This window comes from Myiozetetes cayanensis, unplaced genomic scaffold (genome assembly GCF_022539395.1).
Source record: "Myiozetetes cayanensis isolate MyiCay16 unplaced genomic scaffold, myiCay2020 scf13, whole genome shotgun sequence".
In the NCBI taxonomy this organism is placed as follows: Eukaryota; Metazoa; Chordata; class Aves; order Passeriformes; family Tyrannidae; genus Myiozetetes; species Myiozetetes cayanensis.
This window is the reverse complement of record NW_026086937.1, coordinates 2,731,778-2,749,897: the sequence shown is the minus strand read 5'-3', so window position 1 is coordinate 2,749,897 and position 18,120 is coordinate 2,731,778. Positions and strand designations below refer to the sequence as shown.

The following is an 18,120-nucleotide window of genomic DNA, read 5'->3' as shown; positions in this document are numbered from 1 at the left end:
TCATTAAAAATAAGCACCACTTCAGAGGGTCAAATATGATAAGTATCCTCCTTGATAAGTCCACATTTAGGTGCAGCCTCTGTAGTAGGTAAAGCTGACTACTCCCAGGAGAGGCTGTGCCCTGCCTCTTTCTGTAAGATGTATCACCCCTGCAATCTAAGAGGAAATTACAGACCAGGTCTGACCTGTAGGTTGAAGTACAGGGCTTGTGTTTTTCTCCTGCTTTTCACTGAGAGGAACACTGAGTGGCTTTGCCACTTCTTTTCCCTACAGGGAGCTGAGATGCTGGTAATGACTCTTTGCTCTCAGTTACACCCTGTGCTCTCAGTACACCTGAACTGCCAGTGCACGAAGTGCTGCTGAGTCTAAAGGCAACAAAGAGGACAGATTGACCACTAACTGAAGGCCTTGTTTGGAACTTAATTAAACTGTACAAGGAGAATAGTACATTAAAGCATAGCTGGAAAATATAGTTGAAGAGTCACATTCTGGAGAACTAATAAATCTGTGCTGTCTCTGGACAATACTCCAGTAATGGGTAGCACATGGCGTGCCCCATACAGAAGTAAATCTCTCCTCCTGGTCATGTGGAGAGTGAAATATCTGTAAAATCTTCTTCATACTTTTAAATCTGTGTTCTTCTCAAAATAAGCCCACTTTTCATTCGTAAATATAGCAAATCTTGTTAAAAGTATGTGATGAGTGAAATAAATGTAGGCTGTCATTAAATGTTTCCAAAGAGACAAGATTCCGTCTCTGACTGAAGTTCAGACAGGAAACATAACTGCCTGTGGTGTTCCTGAAATCTGGTAAACCTGAATTCTCTTGTCAGGTATCCCAGTCCTCAGCCACGTCCAGCTGATTACTTGGAGCACAGGAAAAATCAGCACCTGTGTTTCACAGGACGAGGGGCAATGCATTTACAAGTGTTTGTAACACTTTCAGGGCTTCTTTTTGTGTGTGTGTGTGTGTTAGGTTCATGGTCATCTCTAGGTATCACACAAAGTAGACACGTGGCAGTGCATGCTAACTGATGGAAAAATGAGCACCTAGCTGTGCTTATTGAGGCTGGGAGTCTTGCATAGCTCAGGGAGGTGCAGTGTATGAGGTCCTGCCTAGATACCTTCAGATTCACGTGTCTGTCTTCCAACGTGGAATACAGGTTTGGCTTTTAAACATCTCTTTTTCAGTTATCTCAGACCTCAGTAAAAGTTCCCTCTTCTTTTTTTTTATCCTGTGGGTGCCCTTTCTAAGCTTTCATTTTCAAGAGGTGAGTGATTTCTCAAGAGCCCCTCCTCAGGCCATACAGCTCCACCACTTCACTCTTTAGCAAAGGCAGTAAGATAAACCTACTTTCCATTAACTCCCCAGGGAAAAACTATCCTGTCTTTGAGAAGGTGCCTGCTCTCATTAGTTCCTCAACAGCAGGAAGCTGAGAGAAGCTCTTGCAGAGATGTAGCCAGCTCATCATCGAGTGCTAGCTCTGCATCCAGGTACTCTTTACTTCCCATTAAGAGTTTACACAAAGTGCTCGGGTCTTTCAAGGCATCTGGCACAGATTGGAGCCTTTACACTACAAGATAAAGAAAGATATCAAAGATTTCAGGTCCCAGTTCTCAAGTTAGCTTGGCTCCCTTGTTTAGTGTGTGATGGAGAATGCTGATCTGACTTAGAGGTGCTCATCTGACTTGACACTATCATGAAAAGCCACAGAGGTAACAAAGAATCTCTGTTAAGGGACGGCTCATTTGGGGAGTTTTCTTTTGGTGACAGGTCCTAATCCACAACTCAGCTTTTGAAACTGAAGTTGGGAACCTGGACCTGTGACTCAGCATTGAGAATGTGCCATTTTCACTTTAACACTTCTATTAACAGAAGAGTCTACACAGTCACTGATTTGCTACCAGGTACTGTCTTACTGATTAATGAATTCTGACTGGTAATTTTTTTCCTACAAAGCTAAATGCACTCAAAAAAAAAAAAAAAAAAAAAGAACAAATTTCTTGGAAATTAGAGGACTGTAGTAAATATCTACAAGGTTTATGTCACTAACTATAATAACAATGCATCCTCTATTACTGACAAAATACAAACCAATTTCTTCTTCCTTCCTGTGTTGAATAATTCAAAAATACTGACCTCGATGACTCAAGACTTAATCAAAAAACCCACAGCTGCTCCTAAAAATAATTATCTTCTTTGCAGATGTGGCAGATGGTGCTTCATCAACTAAGATGAGGTAATTTAAAGAATTCCCCAGGTTATCACTAAAGAAAATTAATCTTGTGAAACAATATCAGAAACTTCAATTTTCTACTATCTTGAACAAGCATAACCAGCTTCCAAAAACTTGCTGCTCAATCATCATTCCTAAGGAGCAATCTCAATAAATAGGTGACCATTACATATATTTTTTTGAATCAATCGTATTACAGCCTACTGCTTTTCATCTTTACATTATGATTCCTAATCTCAGCATTTTGAATATACAAAACATACTGATCCATGAAAAAATAATGTTGAAGGAAGTGAACTGAGTGAACACAGTGAGGTTTCTCAATGCAATTAACTCCAAGCTACAGTGAGCTACATTTCTACTGTTTTGCTAATATCTGTACTGAACACTGTGAACAACAAAAAGGGGATGAATCTCATTTTGAAATAGAAGTGAAAGCACAGCAAAATACCTCAGCATATTCATACCCTTACCCTCACAAATAAACCCCAAAGCTACTCAGAAACAGAAGAAGGCAGCCAGCTTAATCCAGACCCTAAGCAAGAAGCAGTTTTGAAAGGCATGCAGTGTTCAAACAGCATCTCTTAACTTCAAAGCCTTTTTGAAGTGGACAGACTACTTACACTCTTTCCTCATGCTGCCTTTCAGATCTTACAGTTTCAAAATTTACCTTTACGTGCAAACAGGTCAGCAAAGTCACTAGGAGCAAACTCTTTAGATGTAACAGTGTCAAAGTTACTATTCTAATTCATATAAATGGTTTTTATTCAGTCTGGACCAAGTGTATACTTCAATCAGAGCACAGATGGTTAGTCAAACAGATGCTCTATAAATACCTCAAACAAATGTCTTTCTGATTCTGTTATGGATTTGAAACCCATGTGCAGAATATAATCACTGGCAATATGAGGATCTCATCTTGTAAGGTATTCATAGACTTGTTTCAGTCTCCCATGGCTGCTATTGACTTCACTTGGAACTGAAAATACTGAATACTTCTCCTCATTGTCTATGCAGTCTAACAGGTTCTTGGGTTTTACTGATCAGTTCACTGAAAAGACTCAAAGTTTAAGGCCTTTATATTCAGATTGCTCATTTCACAGTGTCTATTGGGTATTCTTGATTTACATTTCAGTTTTTATCAGTGATACAGCTGCAAAAAAGCCAGGGCTTTAGCTACAAGCTGATGAAAAACAGCAGCAGAGAAAAGGCAATGCACGCTAAGGCACACTTCACAATGCTGAAAGAGCCCTGAATAACCTTTATTCTGCTCCAAATTAAAAAAGTAAACAAATCTAGAAGTCTCTGTACTAGCAGTAGCAATTATTACCCTTCTTTCAAATCATGTTTTTAAAATGTTATAAAAGAACAGTCAAGTTTCACCGAAGAATAAATGTAAACAAATTAACTGAACATTATATGATCTATTTAGAAATATTCCTTCCTTCCTGTATTTACTGATTGAATTACTAAGGGAAAAATAACAAGGCTTTATGTACAAGTCTGACAAACTCCTCCACATTCAATGGTTATGGCAGGATATATTCAGCTGAGGGAGCTGACAATCAAATCACACGATTGGGTTGGTGGTTTGGGATGGTTAACCATTTCAGTAGCTTACTGACAGAATCGACCCAATACAAACTGGCTTTTGCAGGCAGCTGATGGGCCTGCCTTTTCCCCCACCTATCCCTGGGTTTGACAGGGCTTTAGGACAATTCCTGGTGGACCTTTGTTATGCTGGTAAAATGGTTGCTTACTAAGGAAACTTTCTAGAAAGAACAGGCTTGGACCTGTGTCAGAAGAGACCACAAAGCACAGGAGGGACTGTGAGGTCTCTCCGTGGTGGGGGGTGTAAGGCAGTGACAGAATGGTTTGGGGGTAACAACAACTTCTGCAGAGTTCCTGACTTGTTGGATTTCATAGCAGGTATGAAAAGATGCCCTGAATCAACAACTAGGGACCAGGCAAGGTCAGATGAAGAAGAATGACTGAAGCTGGGAAAGATTAAGGAACAGACCCTTAAATTCAGGGAGGGCTAAAGGGCTGCACCTTATGGAGATGGACTGAAAGGCAACCCAGGCTGCTTTTCTGCCCCAAAAGCAAGGAGTTTATACTTAGGTCTGGTCTGCCAGCCAGGTGGGAAACAAAGGCACTGTTGAGGGTTCAGCTGCAGGAAAGATACAAAATCTTCTTAAAGGAAGGATTCTTCAAACCAGTTAGTCTGCACATATAATAATTTAAGTGAGCAGTGCTGTGAGGAAGATGATTTTAGAGAGATGTAGACTGAAGTCATGACAAACAGGCATTACAGAAACAATAGCATGAGGCAGTTTTATTCCCTCTACAGCAAAGCAATAGGCTTGTTGCTATTTGAGCCTACTAAGTCAGAAAGAAACAATATAAAATCTGAAATATTCTTAAAAAGATGACCTACAAAAGTTCCTTATTCACTTAGCATATACAGTTGTACTGTACAACAGTATTGTCCTCGTGCTATAGAAAGGCAAAGGAGGAAACACTTGTTTTTCCTGTCCAGCAAGAATGTTCATGACTGTGTATTTATTAAGCCACTTATATTATTACTGTACTTTCAATGGCAATGCCTATTCTTTACATAGATTATGTTGTTAGTGCAGCACAATGTAATAGTCCAAGTGTGTGATGTTATCTATCTTCTTCCTTTAAAAATAATGGAAAGAACATTGTGACACAGCTGGAAACAAGTGAAACTTGGTCCAAGTTAAATACATAACAAATGTGCAAGCAGCTCCCGCAGATTTCAGCTAGAAATGGAAATTCTCAGCATTTTTCCAGATGAAATCAAAGATGTTGCCAATTAGACTTTCATGCCATAAAGCACTGGGTAGTTTTTTGAAGTCTGTTTTATTTGTTTCTTGTATCTAACAACTTGTGTTCACTGACTGTTCCTCTCCTTGTGCTGTGCACAAACTGCCAGCTGGGCATTTCAGGAGAACCAGTGGAACGTGACACAGGAAGATACCAGTGTTTTTTATGTGGAGGATGTAAATCTTGGCTTAACTAGTTTAAATATTTTTTTTTACATCTTTTTATATTATATAGCCAGACTTCACAGTCAAACTTCTCAACCAGCTTTTGTTATCAATCCATGCTGCGTGATTCTCATTTGGAGCATTGGAGCAACAATAGTCAAATACTGACAAAACAGGCCTCAAAGCACAGCATGTGCAATCAAATATTTCACTATCTGACAACTTTTTTAAAGGGTTACCTTTTAAAGACTTGTAAAAATCTACTTTATAAAAGCTTCTCATGAATTATATTCAAGACAGATATTGAATATTTCTGAAAGGAAGAGAAATGTGACAGAGATGTTCGTAGCTTAAAAGTAAACGTGTATGTCGTGATTTTATTTGAACAGAAAATGCATGTAGCTAATCAAAACTTGCTAGCTGTTCCCGTGTTTTCCTTTTCAGATTGATTACAAATCAAACAGGTTGTACAAGTGTAATTGAAATGTGGTAGGCAGTCAGGATCCTGTGCGTGATCAGAAGGTGAACATGGCTTTCATCCTTTTAATGGAATGTTTCTAATGTCTGCCAGACTTTCTGAAATTCTTTGTATCCACTCTCCTCTGAAATAATAAATCTGGCTTTGGAGTTATGAGATTAAGAAAGGGCTGACTTATCCACAGACATTTAAGGGAGAAGTGTGGTAATTTTTGGGGGGGTGGGGTAGGGAGGGTTGGGGGCTGCATTTCAGCCAAATGCCCAAAGATTTAGTTAATATTCTTTCATAGAGAGTCTGCTCTTCTTCCTCTGTTCTCAAAGATAGCATCACCCAATTCTAACATAATTTCCATAGCTGTAAAAATGAAGGCAATTTGTAGTCTATTGTCATTAATTTCTTTGGTCAGGCAGCTTCACCAACATAGCCATATACTGAAAAAATAATTGGTCAAAATGACACCATACAGTTGTGATGTTGGTCCCTCCTAAACTCAATTTCATGATGGTAAATACTTTACTTTCAAAAGTACCTATCTCATAAATGTATTATTTCTTCAGCTCTATTCAGTTTTCCAACCCTTTTTATGTGAAAGGGAGTCAAGTTGGTTTAGATTCCTGCTAAATTTTTCAAAACATTGTTTAGGATTATAATAGGGTTCAGAAAGCAATATGTTTTTACCTTGGCTAATGATACCAGCAAAATAAAACAATGGTCTAAAAATAAGCGTTTTCATCTGAAATATTCATAGAAATTTCCTATTCTCTTTAATCCAGTATTGTTCCTATGACCACCTGCAGTTACATTCATAAACTATCTAGTTAAAATGTCAGAGTACATTCTGGTTGTTTTAATGCCAAGGAATACATTCTGTCATTGCTTATTCACAACAAATCTTACTTTAACATATTTTACACGCCTGAAATATTCCCAAGCAATTCTGATTTACTGCTAATATCCCAAAGGAACACAAATCTTATCAATTTTGATGCTATGCTAATATGTCAATAAATACAATCTGTGTTAACATAGAAAACAAGACCTCAAAACCTACTTGCTTGAAAGAATGTTTGTTTTTGTTTTTTTTTAAAAAAGCATAACAGTATTCTCAAAGATGCGAACAAAATGAAGCTGCTTTTAATTAACTTGGCTTCTAATATGATAAACCATGCTTTTATAGAGTTCTGTCAAGATACTGCAAACACTGTCTTTGGTTTAGCTAGCTTCAATTTGTGAAACCTGTAATGTGATTACCAGGATTTAGTGGTGGGTAGGAAGGCAACATTCTCAATTTTATCCCCACTTGTGCCAGCACAAGGTAAGCATGAGATTTCAGTCCAAGAAATTAGGATCGAGCTTTTTTGGCGAGATGAATCCTTCTTCTTTCTACCCCTAAAGTCTACTGCCTTTCTAACTCTACATAAGGGACGCAGGACATTATCTCTGAGAGTCTAACAGCGAATCAGGTCAATGAGTTATTAATTTAATTAATCTTTTTCCTTGGTGATACGATGTAGGTAAACAGCCACTGCTTGGCAATGAACCTCAGATTAACTATAAAACTGTTGTGATAGCTGGGCTTGAGATGGTTGCCTTGTTCACAGTGGGATGTACAAGGTCCAGCAGGACTATCTGCACCGTGGACCGAGCTCAGGTTAACTTCAGTGGACCTGACCCTGAGGTTTTATCCTACCAGATGAACAAAAAGGGTGTCTAAACTGAGCAGCTGTATCACAACCATTAGCTTAGCCAGGCTTCTCTTTAAAAATAAAACCACCATGGCAGCATGGATTTTTTTGTGTTTTGTGATGCATCCAGAAGTGCCAAAAAAGTAAGAAGGAAGCTGAAAGTACTCACTGCCCCTGGGGCAGAGATGTTACTCTGCTTCAGCAGAGCCCAGCAACAGCCAAGCTCTTTCTGTAAACTTCATTAAGAGTAGAGGTTGCCTCTTCTTCCATGTCTTTGGGTGTGTTTAAGTTTTACTCTGATCAACACTGCAAAGTCTAAGTTCTTTCAGTTCAGATGATCAAAAAAAAAAAGGTATGCACTTAAATCCAGGTTTATGGTCTGTCACTAATTTTTTTCAGTAGTTACTCAATTATTTTTCTAATACATGATACCTTAAAAGCCTCACCCTTACAAGCCTCGCCTTCCGCATCAGAAAATCGCCTGTTGCAAATACCTGCCTATTTATGAATTAATTTTACTTGTATGACATAAAAATCTGCTACTGATGGTAGTACCAAAAGACACCTCTCTCTCATAGTCAGATGTGCTGTTCCACACTGCACAGAATTGATTTCCATAATCTTACAGGTGTGGCTGTACTTGTAAAAGTACCAAAACGTGGTGCTTGGTAACTATACCGACATTTAAATTGCATCATGTGAACACTGATACAGTTCACAGATGCCACTTTCAGGAATGTGGATAATGTGACCGAGGGATTTCACTGAATTTATGGTATATATTATGGTTAGGATTGAATTTACTGGCAGACACAACGTGATCACTTAACTAAGCTCCTTAATAGCCGTGCTATTACTTCTGTATTTCTACATATTCAAGAAGCAATTATTTTTTATTCCTATTGAGGGGAGGGTCTTATTCCGGAATTTATGTGAGGATAATGAGTTTTCATTTCAACATCACAGCACACAAACCTTTTCCTTTTCAAAATAAATGACCTGTTCATTTTTATTAGAAGTCTACAGTGGTAAAACACATTTTTCACTGAGAAGGAAGACATTGCCCTGACAACATAGAAGAGAAACAATCCATAAGCATGTTGTTGAACCGTTACCCTGCTGATTTGATCTCTTCAAATTGAAATAGCATGGACAGTTATAAATTAATCTTGGGGGGAAAAGGATTCGGACCTAATTTAAACACAATTCTGAAAACTAAGAGACACCATTTCTTTCTCCCTTTAATATTCTGAAGAGCCACTGCATGGAATAAACAGCTCCACTGCCTGTAGATGAAATTCTGATAACTATGCAATCTCCCAGGGACTACATGAGGACCATGGAAGTTTTTCACCGCTGGAAGAAAATCTAAGTCCCATGGAACTCTGTGCATCTTTCTGTTTAAAAAGTTTCATATATACACATACCACAACAGTGTCTTAGTTCAGTGAATTCCAGTTTTCCAGCAATTCATATAATAGATCAAAACTTTTCCAGAAAACAAAAAAAAAAGCTCCCCTAACACTTGGAAGCTGGTTATTGCAAGTGCATGGAGCCAGCTTAGGATGGAGCGTGGAGGGCAGGTCCCCAGGGTTAAAAGTGACTACTGAGGGTTACACAGGACTTGTTGGCCAGTTCTGAATTTCAACAGCAGGGAAATATAAACTGCAGCATAAAGTTCTGTGTTAGAACTTTTAGAAAAGTCCTTCCTCTCTCAGCTGTAAATTAAATTTGGTCAAGACTTAAAAAGTAAACTATCTTATGTAGCACTCAAGAATAATTAGATATGTAATAAATTGTGATGCCACAACCAAGAGGAAACATAGCTTTGATAAAAAACACTGACTAACTATTATGTGCCATGGGCATTGGCAGTAGCCAGATATTTAATAACAATCAGGCAAGTATTGAAGAAAATTAATGATGGGAACAAAAAAGTTTAATTAAAACAATCCAAAAGCTTTAAAATTCAAGATGGGCACCAAATAAATCCCACAATCATAGTATTAATCTGCACATGCTAAATTTGTAGTTCTTATAAAAAGCAAACCAGAAATATGCACTACAGGTTTTTCTCTCTGTTTTCAGTGAAGCAGGAGGAAGGGAAGGTGTACTGTACATGCAGTCTGAAGCATCTGAATTCACTGATAAGCAAAGAGATTTTTAAAAAATTGGGAAAAAACCCCACAAGTTTCTGGCACTGAGCTTGGGATAGATGTGGCTTTTCAAAGTGCATCACCCCCACGAGTGCCAGTCAGGCTTTCCCTTCCTGCTTCTCCCCAGACAGCACAGCCAGGAGCCTGCAAAACACATCAGGAGAGGGGGAGCTGCTGCTTCATTTTATTCAGTGAGCTGGTAATTAAACCAATTGTTTTGCTGTAGAAGTTTAATTAACTTTTCTTCTTCTTTTGAGAAAAAAAAAAACCTAAAACTGCCTGTTCTGCTTCTGAGTGTCTGCTCTCAGCTGCGTGGCTCTTGGTGCTTGCATTCCTGGCTCTTCATGTTGATGATGCAGATAAAGGCTCCCGCCAATCTATCCCTCCTTCTCGGGGAGCAGCTGAAGAAACAAGATGTAGCAAGAAAGACTAAAGTGATTAACATAGGACTGAGGAAGGAGATGGCAAAACCTCCATGGCCTAATGAGGGTGCCTACAGCAATTAAGGGAAGGAGGTCATAGCCTAAATGATGTACAAAATAAACCGCAGAGCAACAACTTATGGATGTTCCAAACTGCCACAGTTGTTAGTGCTTCTCCAGTCTATCCTAGGGGAAGGGATGTTTGAAGAAGGACAGGATTGCACTCAGAAGGACAAGGGTTGATATGTATTGGCAGACTGAATGGACACTGTTATAAGCATTGCAGTCAGATAGGGGAGAAGTGATGCATGGGATTGGAGCAGGAACTAAAAGAGGAGATTAATGCATATTTTCAGGAAAAGAAGTCTGAAGTTCATGCGAGAGGCTGGGGCAAAGTGGATTAAAGAATTCAGAACAGATGAGATTGGTAAAATAAAGGAAAAAGTGGAGATGCAAGTCTGGAAATAAGCAGTAGGGTTTTGTCACTACAGTGCATATTGGGTTAGTGAGACAAAGCATGGAAATTATATAGTTAATTTCTTTACAACTTCTGCAAGTCTCCCTCCTCCTGTTACCCACAATCCCACTCCTCAAAGGGATAAGAATCCTCATTCATAGACTTATAACCTTTGACAATTTAAGTTCCTTCTGGTTTTAGCTGATTTTTTTCTCCCCTGACCTCACTCTCATCTCTGAGAATTGTTGCCTATGTTTAACAACACAGGTTAACCAGGTTAATGAACTGTTTAAAGTAATTCCCCATGAAAACAGGGCACAGCATGTTACTTCAAGAATTCCCACCACTGACAATCAAACTAACATTGTAAGAAGTTGGTGAATGTTGAAAATTACCAGAGAGCATTAGATAAATTTTCTGGCCGCTCCACTCATAACATCTGGCAAATTCATCTGCTAATTTGCAAATGAAAAGCATATACCCAGTAAATATTAAACTGATTCCTCTGGTTGTGCTGCAGAGCTGGTTCTGCATGAGTGCACAAAAACAAATTTCATCCTCATATGTGACACCAGCTGCTGTTCTAACACATGTAGTTCTCTTGATAATGAGAGTTCTGACATTACACTCTAGTTCAGAGGATTTCTTTATTTGCCCTCTTTTATTTAAACAATATTTTTAATACACTTGGTTCTCCTTTACTCACAGAGGTGGAAAAATCTGGAGAACAGACCTGTAAGCTATGTGGCCTCTGTGCTCAGTCTCAGAGAACACCTCCCATCACCCTGAGTAGTTGCCTTCACTTATTTCATTTCACTCATCACTGACAATTCTTCAAGATACATTTTTAGTATTTAGTCTTGTTTACGTGCTGCTGTTATGTCTGCTTTATTTTTGTTGTCATTCTATTTTCTTTAATGATTTATTCAAATTAATTGTTATCTGTAGCTTAGCCCCACTGCTGCTGTGTAGTCTTTGCCTGCAATCTTGTCTCCTTAAAGGATCAAAGTTTTATTTGATTCGTTCCTAAAAGCATCTTAGCACAAAGCCACCAAATCTGATTTCTCTGTTACACAAGATGCAGGCTGCTTTGCTGGACCACAAGAAGCAGCTGTGAGCTCTGCCTGTGACAGAGTGTTGCTGTGTAAGTTCCCAGTGGCACTGAGTGTGTGCCACCTGCCTGCTGCCTGTAAGGGAGCTCTGATCCAGCCCTGGCTTTTGGGTATCTCCTCTCAGCTTTGAACATCCCAACTTACCTCTCTACATCTGTCTTTTTCACTTTTTAGATTAGAAAAAAATGCTACTTCTCATCTCTGAGCGAATATGAATTTTAATTCTTCTGAATTATCATTCAGTCTAATGTTGCCTCTAAGCCCTTCTAGTGCTGCTTCCAGTTCTGAATTGAAGAACACTTTTAATTCCTCTGTTTCTTTCTAGTATTCCCACAAAAGGTGTCTTGAAAGTAGGAGCCACTCCGAAAGAGATGTCTGAAGACTTTTATTTGTCAGTTAAGGTTACTGTCAGATGTACAGGGTTGGCCAAAAATTGCATATGTGTATAGCTTTAGTTTCATTAGCTTGAGCAGAGAAACTGCAGTTTTACCAAAAGGGGTGGTTGTGTGTCTTTAGGCATCCCAGATGGTCACTGAGTTGCAAAGGGGACAGAAACACGTAAGTTCCTGCCTCATATGTAAAAAGTTCTAGCATTTTTATTCCGTCTCTTGCCTGAAGAGGCAAAGTTCAAGCTGGTATGCTTAAGATATTAATGTGGGGTTTTTCCCCTCCACCATAGAAACAATAAACCAAACCCAAAACACCCACCACAAACAAACAAACAAACAAAAAAACCCCAAACAATAAGTCATTATAGACCACACTTCCAGCTTCCCAACTGCAACCTGCACCAAAAATGCCTTTCAGCTGCCTGAAGAAAAAGTGGCAGCTGCCAGTTCTGTGCAGTTCTCTGCAGTTGCTCATCTGGACCCCCAGGCTGAGTGTTCACTGCAAGCTACTGCTAGAAATGCTGATTATCACTGGATGTCCAAAGGCCACCGTCCTGCCCTGCTATGCTCCACAGTAACATCCTCACCTGGGGCTTACGTTTTTTTGCCTTCAGATATGGAGGCCAAAGGAAGGGAAGGCACTGAGCAGGAATTAATGTGCACCCTGAGCTTCTGCTGAAGTCAGGGAGTGATCATAATGTGGGATAGGCAAGTCAGCAGGTGGGCAGAGCTGTGGCCTTGGTTTAGGAGGATGTGTGTAGGTGGGTAAGATCAGGCATGAACAGCCACAGAAACATGTCAGAGACTGAAATGATTCTGAAGGGAAGATGCAAAATACACTTGATTTATAACAGCTTGACAGTGAAAACTTTCTGTGGTGAGGTCTGTAAAGCTAACTCCTGAAAGCTAACGTTCACAGTTTGTATTTCTCAACAGCTGCTGTAGCTAGATGTCAATCAAAAGTTGCCTAAATATTTTATGGTGGGAATAATGAGCTGAAGCTGTATGGATGACAAGTTACCTGTCCCCTGGCTTCCCAGGTATGCTTTTTTCAGATCAGAGTCCTCTGATCCTTATTCACAGACACAAAGTATGAAGCTTACCACTGTTCAGCAAAGAAATTAACCTTGATTAACAAATAACAAGCAGCTGTCCACACACCAGCCTCAGGAGATAAAAGGGATGAAAGGGAGAACTGTGCTTCTTGGTGTAGGGAAGTCTGACTTGCTTAAGCTATGGGAAGAGAATTGCTCTTCAGGAAGAAGGAAGAGGTATGTAGCTCACATGAGCAAGATTAGCCTTGGCCTTTCTACAGAAATAGGCAATATTATCTGGGTAATAGGCCTATAGCTGGGGTGAAGAGACGAACAGATGGCAGAGCTCTGGTATAGAGGAGGATTGGTTTCCTCAGTTCCTTCGTGCAGTGATGAAAATCCTAGCAACAATAGTGTGGAGTTGGAAGATGGCTGTATGACTATAAGGAAGTAAATTCGTAACAATGAGAACAAGACCACAAGCAAGGAAAGCAGCAGCTTGTCTAACTCTTAATATCTTTAAGGCTGTCTCTTTGGAATATCTGTTTCTCCTGGGGTCAAGACTGCATTCTAGCAAATTTTCCTTGTGGAGTGTGAAATACAGGATGTCATATCAGATAACCTAAAAGCCTCTTTGGCCTTGAACTCTGTGTCCCTCACTCTTTCAGATTGTTGCTTCCCATAAAATACTGAAGTTTGTACAACCTCTTTGTTATTCAGTGGGCAAACATTGCATATAAAATTACTAGCCATGATTAACAACAACAAAAGCTAAATCCTTCTCATTTCGCCCTGAAATGCCAGGGGAGAAATCGTAAAGGACTATTTCTAGATTAGGCAATTCAGATCAAAGTAGAAAACATTATTAAGCTTTGGTCAGTAAATGTTTATTGATACGAAGCACTACTTAATCCACTCTCTCTCTGAGGGGTTGCTTTAAAGCTTTTTGTCTTCTTCAAGCAAATAAAAGCAATTTCTACTGCAAGTAATTATCGCCCACTTAGATGTCCTCGTGTGTCCCTTTCCTCCCCAACCCCCCCCCCAGTAGTTCCTCCTGCTCTATATCGTTTCACTATCTTCCTTTTAAGGCTGTACTTTCTCCAAACTTTGTTTCTAATCGGGTTATTACCACTCATTAAGACACTGCCCTGGAAGCAACTAAACCAAACCGAATTGTAATGATTTGCAATATATGCTTTTTATCTCTGATAGTCTGTGTATCATGCTTAAACGGTACAATTTCTGTAGCACTTGTCTGCCTGCTACCATCAAGATGCAATTTACTTGTGATTGTTAAAAATTACGCTTAACCACACATCTCGCATCTCCGGTAGGCTACTGCTATCTGTGCATCCATTTCCGTCTCGAAGGAAGTTTTGCTCTAATCGGTTGTTTGCAACCACTATAAATACACGTTTGGTGGAGCCGGAACAGCAGAAGTACAGTGATTTTTTTTTTTTTTTTTTGAGAATTTTCTTTCAGATAAGAATACGACTTAATAGGTTGCGGACACGCGCCGCCGTGATTTGAGCACAATATCCTAAAGGTATCATCAAGCACTAATTAACTTACCGACTCTCTTAAGGCGCTACGGTGCGAAAAACCCAGCCGCGTTAGAGCAAATTTAGATGGCAATGTCTATTTTTTCCTTTTCTCACGTAAGGAGAAGCCCCCTAACTCCCGCTCTCCCCGGCGGGATGCTCACCTCCCCTCCCCGGCGGGATGCTCACCTCCCCTGCCGGCGGGATGCTCACCTCCCCTCCCCGGCGGGATGCTCACCTCCCCTCCCCGGCGGGATGCTCACCTCCCCTCCCGGCGGGATGCTCACCTCCCCTCCCCGGTGGGATGCTCACCTCCCCTCCCGGCGGGATGCTCACCTCCCCTCCCGGCAGGTGCGGCGCTTCCCCCGCCCCTCCGCAGCCCAAGGCGGATTCCCGGCTCCGCTCCGCTCCCCCGCCAGCGGCTCCTCTCGGCCGCGTCCCTGCGGGCACGGCGGGAGCGCAGCGCGGGGGCACCCCTGGCCCGCAGCCGGGGATGGAGGGGGCTCCTCGGGGCCGGCCCTCAGCGGGAGCAGCGGGACCCGCGGGCTGGCTCGGCGGGCTCGGCGGCCCCGCGGTCGCTGCTGTGGCCCGGGCGGGCGCGGCGGCCCCGATGGCGCAGGCGGCGGAGCGCGGGGAGGGGCGCGGGCCCTACCTGGGGGCGGCGGGCGGGGGCTGCCCGGCCATGGCGGGACCCTCCGCTCCGGCGGGCTCCGGGCAGGCGACAGCGCGGCCCCGGCGCGATGCGGCGGCGGCGGCACCTCCCGGCCCTGCCCTCTGATCACTCCTCCCTCCCCCGCCCGCCTCGCCCGTCCCTCCCTCGCCCGCTGCGCTCCGCGGGGCAGCGCCGCCCCTCCGGACACCGCATCCGGGGCAGCGCCGCTCCTCCCGGACACCGCATCCGGGCAGCGCCGCTCCTCCCGGACACCGCATCCCGGGCAGCGCCGCTCCCCTCCCGGACACCGCATCCCGGGGCAGCGCCGCTCCCCTCCCGGACACCGCATCCCGGGGCAGCGCCGCTCCCCTCCCGGACACCGCATCCCGGGCAGCGCCGCTCCCCTCCCGGACACCGCACCCCGGGGCAGCGCCGCTCCCCACCCGGGCAGCGCCGTCCCTGCCGCTCCTCGCACCTGCGAGCCGCTGCCTGGCCGCGGGTGCCCGGGCGGGACATGCGGGAGGGATGCAGCGGCCGGGGTCTGTGTCGCCGGAGCGATGTAGCGCCCGCTCCGGGATCGGGGCGGCCGCAGGAGTTGCTGGCGTGTTGTGCGCTGTCTGCGGTGCGGGAGCAAGGACGTGACAGCGAGGTGCTGGGTGACGGTGGCTCCAGCAAGGAACTGGCGATCGTTGCCGAGTCCTCCTCGCGAATGTCATGATGTTCTTCGAGCCCCAGCCCCGTAAACCATGTGATTTACATGACGGGGGTTTCTGTCTGTTTAGATGTGAGACTCAAGCATTTAGAAAAGGACCCTACTGAGTTAGCTACAACTTACGTCTTGCTTTAAGCACCTTTAGACTGTTTTATTTGGTTACTTTCAGTAAAGTTCCCCCCTCCCTCCCTTGTTTGTTTGTTTGTTAGTTGGTTGGTTTTTCAAAAAAATACTGAGTGTCCTGTGGCTTGGCTCTGTCGTGTTTGCATAACCATGTTGGAGAATCTGTGCAGCACAAATGATTAGAACCGGTCTGTAGTCATGGAAAGGTGAGATTAAAAGCACCTGAATCACAGGTGATGCATGGTGCAAATGTATAGTTTTGAACCCAGAGCTAGAGAGGACACAGAGCCTCCTGGGTTCAGCAGGACTCCTTTGGCTCAGGTGTGAAATTTGCAGGGCTTGAGACAATTGTCACGACCTCGATGCTGCAAGATTCTCCTTTTGCTGAGACTTGTTTCCAGTAAGTTTAGGATCTAGGCCAAAACCCAAGATCTGCTCTGTCCAGTTAGGTGATGAGTATTGTCCTTTTGTTAGTTATGTAGCAAACACTGCGCTCAACAGAGAAATTCAGTAGTAAAACCATAGCAAGGACTTACACATATCCCCAAATACTGCTGAAAGCTTGACTCCTACATGGTGAGCCCTGTTCTTTAGTCATTGCTCTGTTCAGAGATTTGGTGAGTGAATTCAAAGGCAAAGAGGGAGGGTAGGTTATAAGGGCAATAAATCCATGCTTGGACAACCATCTTTTTCTTTTTTCCTTTTTTTCTCCTGCAACAAAGATTCAGCGTTTCTCTTCTTTAAATACATCATTCCTGTGACTTTTCTATACTTTGCTATTCCCTTTAGTTGGCACAACGTTATGAAATCATGAAGTTTAGTGAGTTTTGGAAGGGCCTGGGGCATGCAGAGAGAATTATTTTATATATTAAATCAGGTTTTGTTCTCTGTTCCAATTTAAAACGCAGAAATTTCTTAAACCAACTCTGCAGCCAGAGGCATGGTAGCACTTAACCACTGAACCAACATTTTTCATTGTGAGGAAGGGCTACCTGAAGCGTTTGTTCTTGGTGACTTTTGCATAACCAAGAGGAGGAAGTTTCATCTTGATTTTTAAATACCTCTTCAGACTTTGTGGTAAGGATATGGATTTACCCCTTCTGTCAGCTTGTGAAGTGACAGCTGAGAGATGGCAAGGCTAATACCTGCATTGTGGTGGTGAAGGGTAAATGGGAATCAAAGCCAAGGGAAGTATTGGGTTTTGAATGTAAACTGGAAAAACTGAGGAAACTAAGAGACATAACAGCCTCTGAGGGGAGTGTTTGAGACATTCTGACCTTCTCTGCCAGCCCATCTAAGAGCATAGAGACCTGAGACAGCTTTCCTGGTTCTGAGTGACTGAAAAGTCCTGAACTCCAGATCCACAGTGGCTTTAGCTGCTTAAATGCAAGCCCAGATTAGCACTGGAATCAGTTGTCTGCATCAAACATCTACTGAGTACTTAAATGTCAGCCCCTTTGACATGGCTTCCTTGTCACTGTGTTGTACTTTCCTTGTGCCCTTCAAATGCTTTTGCATCCTTTCATTCCTGGAAACAGATCATTTCCTCTTCCTTAGTTCTCCCTTTGCACATTCTGTGTTTTGGGGTCACTCAGACTCCCAGGTCTATTGTGTCTCTTATCCCTGTAGACTGTTTCTCATCAGCCCTTCTCTAACAGACACCACTGCTCTACACAAGTAGTGCTTAATATTTTCTATCACCTTCCACTTGATCAGTTACTTTAATTTCATTTATCTTTAAGGTGCATCAGATTTCCAGTTTTGTATTTGAAATGTTCTTTTTTTCTCTTCCTCGTGACAGTATTTTCTCTCAGATAAATTCAATCTTGTCGCCACTGAGCCTCTAATATCTCACATGTTCTTCCTCGCTCAGTGGCATGTCTGCTCCTCCTTTGCTGTCATTATCTGATCCATTTTCTGTCACTGTCAGTGTTCTTTTGCCCCAGAGATTTCCTCTTACCTCAGACTGAGACCATGTGTGGCACTGCTGGACAGGGTCCAGTGGAGGGCTATGAAGGTGATTAGGGAACTGGAGTGTCTCTCATGAGGAAAGGCTGAGAGATCTGCACCTGTTTAGGCATGGAGAAGAGATGACTGAGAGGGAATCTT

General features: G+C 42.5%; 1 protein-coding gene across 3 annotated transcripts in view; it reads right to left on the bottom strand.

Annotated features, from left to right (window-relative positions):
- The window catches only part of SPHKAP (SPHK1 interactor, AKAP domain containing), a 63,195-nt gene extending 47,289 nt beyond the window's left edge, over nt 1-15,906 (bottom strand). The window contains exon 1 of one of the 3 annotated variants that reach the window (XM_050307901.1): nt 15,652-15,906. In XM_050307901.1, coding sequence (XP_050163858.1) covers nt 15,652-15,692 — 41 coding nt within the window. In that variant the 5' untranslated portion in view covers nt 15,693-15,906. Of the gene's footprint in view, nt 1-14,860; nt 14,885-15,651 lie in introns of those variants that run through there. The other 2 variants (XM_050307898.1, XM_050307899.1) reach the window with 2 other exon arrangements.
- Between the last annotated feature and the right edge of the window lie 2,214 nt (nt 15,907-18,120).